General features: G+C 33.6%; 1 protein-coding gene across 1 annotated transcript; it reads right to left on the bottom strand.

Moving 5' to 3' along the window:
* Positions 1-1,306: 1,306 nt before the first annotated feature.
* LOC140176101 (protein FAR1-RELATED SEQUENCE 5-like) lies at positions 1,307-2,341 on the bottom strand. The gene is made up of 3 exons (XM_072205975.1): positions 2,285-2,341; positions 1,452-2,185; positions 1,307-1,355 (listed from the first exon to the last, which is right to left on the bottom strand). The coding sequence occupies exons 1-3, from the start codon at positions 2,339-2,341 to the stop codon at positions 1,307-1,309; spliced, it is 840 nt and encodes a 279-aa protein (XP_072062076.1).
* Positions 2,342-8,322: the final 5,981 nt, after the last annotated feature.

Genomic DNA, 8,322 nt, shown 5'->3' with positions numbered 1-8,322 from the left:
TATTTTCAACGGTAGAGTTTCTACACTCCATAGATTAAGGTGTGGAGCTCTGCTGTTCCTCAAAGATTAATGCAAAGTACTACTGTTTTCTATTCAATTCTTCTTATTTCTCTTCTAAGATATCCATTCGCACCCAAGAACGTGATGAAGGTGATGATTATGTGTGACGCTCATCATCCTTCTCCCCTATGAACGCGTGCCTGACAAACACTTCTGTTCTACATGAATTAAGCTAGAATGAATATCTCTTAGATCTCCCAACCGGAATCTTCGTGGCGTAAGCTAGAATGATGGCGGCATTCAAGAGAATCTGGAAAGTCTAAACCTTGTCCGTGGTATTCCGAGTAGGATTCAATGATTGAATGACTGTGACGAGCTCCTAACTCGCGATTGCAGGGCGTTAGTGACAGACGCAAAAGGGTAGTAAATCCTATTCCAGCATGATCGAGAACCAACAGATGAATAGCCGTGCCGTGACAGGGTGCGTGAGCATATTATTCACTGAGAGGATAAGATGAAGCCATTGACAAGGGTGATGCCTCCAGACGATTAGCCGTGCCATGACAGGGCATTGGATCATTTTCCCGAGAGATGACCGAAAGTAGCCATTGACAGTGGTGATGTATCACATAAAGCCAACCATGGAAAGGAGTAAGACTGATTGGATGAAGACAGCAGGAAAGCAGAGGTTCAGAGGAACGAAAAGCATCTCCATTCGCTTATCTGAAATTCCTACCAATGATTTACATAAGTATTCCTATCCCTATCTTATTATATTAAATTCGAAAACACCATTATCACTTTATATCTGCCTGACTGAGATTTACAAGGTGACCATAGCTTGCTTCATACCAACAATCTCCGTGGGATTCGACCCTTACTCACGTAAGGTATTACTTGGACGACCCAGTGCATTTGCTGGTTAGTTGAACGGAGTTGTGTCCACACATAGAGCCACAATGAGGATTCAATACAATTATATATTGTTAATCACACACAAGTACAAAAAACGTGGAACACAATTTCGTCCACCAGTCCTCTTAATTGAAATCTCTAAATTGGTTCACTTCTGCCACGCATCAGGTAACCCCCAAGCTTGCTCGGTAACTTCTTCGTAATATGCTAGATGCACCATCGGTGGCGTGTGTCGGGTAATGTATTCCTGATCGCACGGAAAATGGACCGACATTGATCGGTTATGATACGCTGCGGAGCAGATCCCATGCACTTCACCCATTGGCTGAAAACCCACTCATAACTTGTGATTTCCTCATTCCCCAACAAAGCACAACCGATGAGGGTTGACTTACCATGGTGGTTGACCCCCAACGAACGACACAAACGATAATCCATGCCTACCGGAAAAACCAACCAGACATAAGAAATGCCGATCATGATTAGATAGAGTTTAAACAAATAAAGTGCACAACACCAATTGAACTACTTCTTACCTGTTTGTACTGTAGGTGCTATCAACTGACACGTCTCCGTAGTATTCATACGACGCCCTACATTTTGCATCCACCCATACTGCACTCTTAAATTTACACTCCTCGTCCAACTTCACTGCGTAAAAGAAGTTCGGATTGATGTCCTTCATTCTCATGAAGTAGCTCATCATCTCCCTAACATCCGCATTCACATTGCTAGTTCGGAGCCTTACTGTTATATAGTTTCTTAAATCCTTCTCTGAGAATCCCAAGTTAGAGGGGCCTCCAGCCTCATTTGACAAAGCAAGGAATGTCTTATTTGGTCGAATCTCAGCCTCATCATTATCCTCGATCACGTACTTTGCATGCATGGTCAACTGCCTATACTCATGGTAGTGCACTGTCTTTCTCGCTGAACAGGGGTGTGAGTGCGCCAAGTCAACCTTGAACAAAACCCAGTCTTGGATGTCTTTATCAAACTTGACATATATCCTTGCCTTGTACCCAGCAGCTGAAATTGTATTCTTTCGCGTTGGTGCTTTAACACGAGACTCGCGGTACCCGTCGCGATTACAGCGTATAGCTTGGTTAATGGGAGCCTTTGTGATCTTGTCATATGTTGTCGTCCTTATCTTAGTTGCAAATCCAACTTTCTTTGCATAGGTAACATAAAAGTCATGAGCCATCTGTAACTGAGCAAACCGCATTCCAACTCTTGGTATCTCGTCTTCTTGTAGGCAACCATGATCTGGTAACTATATTTTATATCAATCCGAAAGAAAAAATAATTACCATTAGTTATCAAATCAAACATGCACATTATGACTACACAAAATTAAACTAGATTCCAAAACCTCATCACCAAACTCCATCTCTTCACTTCCAACCTCGGTAACATACGACAGTTGCATGGCCTATAATTCTGAAACAAACAAAGTAACCAAAAGGGTAAAGATCCTTATCAAAACTCATTTAAATAAAATCTAAAACACAATCACCAAAAACACAGCAACAGCTACAAATCATGCCAACAGAATTATTTATTTCATTTTATCTATTATTTAAGGGCATGCACCACCATTTAGTTGCTTCTTTTTTCATTCAATGACAATCATGTAGAATTAGATACAAAACATCTTTTCTACACATAAAAAATATAAATAAAATATATAAATAAAAAAATATGCAGGCAAGCATAGTGTGCAAGTATCATATACGTACAAAATACTCATATAAGGATACCATGCCATATAAAACACAACCATATAAACCACACAAACCCCATATCCATATAAACCACATAATATGCAGAAAGTATGTGAGCATATAAAAAAAATATATGCAAATATCATATAAAGATACCATGCCATTACAAAGCACTAAAATAAGCATGTCATGATTAACATGCAGGAAATCCAAGTACCATACACTTTAATTTAGTCCTGTTTTTCAACCCCTGTATCACCTTATAATTGCTTTTTTAATTCATTGAATGACCATCATGTAGTAACAATATACGCATACCATACATTACAATGCATACCAACTAACTAATTTAGGCTATTTCAACATTCATATAAAATATATGGCCATCTGCATGACAAATAGACATATAATATGATGGTTAGCATATAAAACATGCCATATAATATGCAGGCAGCATACATTCATATACAAAAATAAGTATAAAATATGCTTCCTGCACATAAGTATACCATACCTTTAAAAACAATCATATACGCATGAAATGATTAATTAATTTATTCCAATTCTGCATGGATATAATCATACCATTCAATATAAAACAATCACACATTTAGTTCAATAACAATTGATTAATCACATATGGATACTGCTTTTATGATAAAAACAAACACCTTATTTACAATGTGACATAAAATCTGAATTTTCAAAAAATAAACATCCATGGCAGAATTTGTTCCTCAAAATTGCTCATCTTGTTCGACTTCTCAACGTCGACGACGACATCGTCGGATATGTTTTGAGGTTGGTCTGATGAAACCACTGTAACGGCAGACATATCACAGCCTAGGGGTTCAACGATATCGCACTCCATTAATGTATCTTTGTCTGGTGGTGTGCATGATGACCTTCGCTTGAAACGCGTTCGCCTTGAGATGTGGCCATTGGGAAGAAGGTCTTCCGGCTGCAAATACTCCTTGCTGCAGGTCTGGGTTGCTGCGCTAGCGCGAAGACCCCGCAAACCACCTGGACGCAGTTCGAACGACAGGGCGGTGGGAAGCGAGGTAGACGGCAGTCAATGATCTTGCAGGTCTGAGGCGGCGAGATTCTCGGATTAGTGGAGAGAATGGAGGTCACGCTGTTTTGTTAGAGGCAGTTTCTTTTTCTGATTCTATAACTGACGATAATCCTAATTTGTTTCAAAATTCAAATTAGAAAGAAATCAAAATTAATTAATTACCCATAATTTAATCTTAATTTCAATTAAATCCCTATTGTATGTATTATATAATAGGGATATTGTCTCCTCATAAATCAAAATATGTTACCAATATCATTATGATCCTAAATAAAATTTTTTCATAAAATTAAAAATGTCTTTTTCATCAAAATAGTAATAAAACCAATAACTGCTAGTAGTGTGAGAATGACCTAACGCAATCAGACTATGATTTTTTTTATCAAAACAAACTTGATTATTGGAAGAGCAAGAGTAATTTTAAGACAAAATTAGAGTATAATTTTTCTATCAAAGCACTAAACAACTAACTTGGAGTGTAAGTGATTCTAACATAAATTATATATCTTTTTTCTTGTCAAAATACTCATAAATCACTTTTTTAAAGAGCAAGAGTAACCATAACATGATATTAGAATATGTTTAATTTTTTTGTCAGAGCACTACTCTCCCATTAATTGATAATGCAGGAACAATTTTAACATATAATTAGAGTCTCATTTTTTTTTTATCTAAACACTAATAGTGACTAATAACTAGTACAATAATAGTGACTCTGATAATAAATTAGAATTTAACTTTTTGTCAAAACACCTATTGGGTACTAATCGGCAGAACAAGAATGATCCTAACATGAAATCAGAGTATGATTTTTTGTATATCAAACCGCAAATCAACAAATGATTGACCGTGTAAAAATGACTAACTTAAATTTGAAGTTTGGATTTTTTTTTTTAATCAAAATATTAATCCACCAATAGCTGGCTTATCAAGAATAACTCTAACATGATATTAGAGTTACACGTTTTTCAAATTATTATTATTATTATTATTATTATTATTATTATTATTATTAAGATAACTACTTTCAATATCAGAAATATAGATATGAGAAATACTAGAGAGTCAATAAAATTTATTATTTTTGGTCAATAATTAGTCAACAATGTTTAAAAATGTGAGCTAAAAATATATCATAATTTTTCTTATTTTTCTAAACGTTTGTGATAATGTATAACACTCAGAACAGAAATAAAAAAACATAGCAAAAATTGAACTGATGACTAAAAATACTAGCCAAAAATAATAAATTCTGCTAGATCTTAAGTTTTTTTGTGTTTTTTTCCTATAGATATATTATGACATGATATAATATTTGGAAAATAAAAATAGTATATTATTTATTATTTAAACTAATTAAAGGCTACGCTTATATTTGATGAAAAATGGTAAAAACAAATGTTTTCACTTCAAAGTAAGGTAATACATGTAATGTAGCAAGGCAAACAAAAATATAAAATGATTTTCTTACATGAATTGATCTTGATTATATATTATGGGATTAGTAAAATAGTAATATATGTTCTAAAAATATATTTTAAAACTGTTAGTTAAAAAACTTATTAAAAAATTATAAAATATAAGTTTAGAAAAAATTATTATACATTTATTTAAAAAATTTAAAATTTTTATTAATAATAATTTTCATATATATTTATATAACATATATTAGTTAAATTCATAAATATTATTGCAGCCTTGGTTTAAATTCGTGTTCGTAACTGTGAGTATTTTCTGAGACAAACAAATTGATGCTTGTATTTTTATTTATATTCTTTTCATAGTTTTGGGTGCCGGGTTACTAAACCTTCAAGAAGCTTGTTATTATGCTAAAAACTTAAAATACAATCTATATACAATATGCTTTGCCTTTTCATTTTGATCCCAATCTAATCAAGTAGTTCATATTGAAGTTAACCAATTGGACAAAGTATTCTCCAACTTTTTATGTCCACAAATTTTTGTTTTTTAAAGACGGCTTGGGCTATCCACTGTCCTAGATATTACATCAAAAGCTCAACAGATTCGCCCACATACACACACAACTATATAGGTTTTTATGTTCTACTACATACATTAAACTCATGTTTCAAACCCGAATGCAACTGCATCGAAGCCAATAAAATCTATCATTTGTACCGAACCTCGTGTGAAGGTCTACAAATTGCTAAACATGTATAAGTTTTTTAACGTACCATTATTGTGGCCCAAAAGTTGGATACTATAATCCAACATGTCATCATATTAAAAATAATTTTCAACTAACTTATATTAGTTGAGTGGTCAATTTATTTATCCATTTTAGCAAGTATTAGGGTTTAAATCTCACTTTGTGTATATAGTAACTTATTGGCAAGCAGCAAACTCTAAATAGAGCTTAGATTCACAACAGATTAGTAATTGACCTGTCAAGTTAAAAGATACTACTGTAAACAATAAAATTTTTTTTTTCATAAAAATATTCATCATTACATTATAGCTAAACCTTCTGTTAATCAACTAATTAAAACAACTCCACACCACTTGGGGTGAAAGCAATAATCCTATTTACGGATATCCAACCCAACCCGATCCCAACATAGTCAGGTTGAACACGAGCAGGTTTACTCGCGTGTCGGATAAGGTGTGGGTTGAGATTTAACCCTATCCGACCAATCCGCACCCTATATATATATATATATATATATATATATATATATATATATATATATATGGTGAATTCTAGTATGACTATATTTTGGTGGGTATGCAAGTGCTGTTAAAATTAAAGTTATATATTTTTTTAAATTTTGGTAACACTTTTTTGAAGTAACACTATTCAAAATATTGTTTAACAATAAAAAAACGTTACTTTAATTTTAGCCACCGTTTTTAAAACACTATAGTCATGGTAGTCACCATAAGGATTTGAATCCTCTAAAGTTTGAATTTTACTTTAGAGAGTAAAGTGTGATCTCTCACTATTGATTTCATAGGTAGGACCAAGAATAAATATGAAAGAGAAACTATTCAAGGATAGAAGATCACACTTTACTCTCTAAAGTGAAATTCAAACTTTAGAGGATCCAAATCCTCACCATAACATAGTCATACTAGAATGACCATATATATAACTCTGATACTGGAATGTCTTTCATCCGCTCCCTCTCACGATGTCTCACCATTAGGGGTTCTAGCTCCTCAAACTCCAATACTAAATCTAACTCTCTTATTGAGAAAGTGACTCAACTTGAGGAGCTCTCTCCAAAACATAATATCTTCAAAGAAGAAGTCAACTTCAAAGATATTAATCAAGCTATAGACAATTGGGAGATACTAAATATCCCCTAGGACGAGCTATATATTCCAGAAGAAACCAAATGAACCGCCAAATTAGATTACATAATTAAGACTGCCGAAAAATAATATTCCTTTAGGACCAGAATCTGGTGAGAAATTCCATCTCCTAAACAAACAATCCACACAAAAACATACTCGAAGGTATAAATACATTCACATAGGAGGTGTCCAAGTGACAGTCGAACCATTCATCATCAAAGAATGTTTAAATGCTTCTATACTCATGTGCCTAAGAGATATTAAGCATAAAAACTTCGACGACTCTCTTATAGGGATAGTTGAAACCATCTTAGCGGACACGGTCCGATATACTTAAATTGTTTTCCAAACAAAAGTGTGAGTCTCTTAGATAGAAATATCTTGGATTCTTTATTTCTCAATATCGGACTTCATGGTTCTAGACATGAAAGAAGGGTTTGTACCTATTGCCTTAATGTATAGAATTCAGTATAAGGTCATGAACACTTGTAATTCTAGAGTCCTATTAAAAACAAGTTATAGGAAAACAACTTTGTTTGTTACAGATATGACAAAAGCAAATGTTACCATACCACAACTTATCAAATGAGATGAAATTGATCTCCCTGAATCTTGAGCCATAGACAGAGCTATACCCACTCTACCTAGACAAGCGTCCCAATTCCAAGAGATTAAATAAAATGAAATTGGTCAAGTTGAAATCTTTGATGGAAGAAATTCATTCTCTTTGAAGTCAGAAGCAAGTTTTACCTTCATATCTAACTTCGCCTCGGCCAAAAGATTTTTTTTGTCTCTTTTCAATCTTCTTTTAGAAACCCACAAATTAGAACTACCAACTCTAAAATCAATCTTACAGAATTACAAACTAATTCAAACATTCTCATACTTATTTACCAAAAAGAAGAGGATATAGACCAACAGTCTATCAAATCCCCAACCTATTCTTCTTTGAATGATGATGTCAATGTTAACTAAAGAATTTTCGATCGATGAAGAAGCCTTATGTAAAAGCATTTATTCTGAAGAATGGAAACTTCAGAAAAAATGGTACTTACGGATTTTTAAGGCACCACAAATCTTAGATTTTAGGAAAAAAGATTATAACTTCCCCCAACATGTTAAAAAGCATATTCCGTTCTTTGAATGGTTTCATGCATATAATATCAAAAATAACATCGAGTATCCTTTCAAAGCTAACATGAGCACTACACCATCTACGAATGTCATAACAACCTGGCAAGTAAAAGATGGAAAATTAGTTAAATCTGAATTTTTTTCAACAGGACAATTTAT

This window comes from Arachis hypogaea, chromosome 11 (genome assembly GCF_003086295.3).
Source record: "Arachis hypogaea cultivar Tifrunner chromosome 11, arahy.Tifrunner.gnm2.J5K5, whole genome shotgun sequence".
Taxonomy (NCBI): Eukaryota; Viridiplantae; Streptophyta; class Magnoliopsida; order Fabales; family Fabaceae; genus Arachis; species Arachis hypogaea.
Note: the sequence above shows the minus strand (reverse complement) of the source record. Positions and strands in the feature narration are given on the sequence as shown.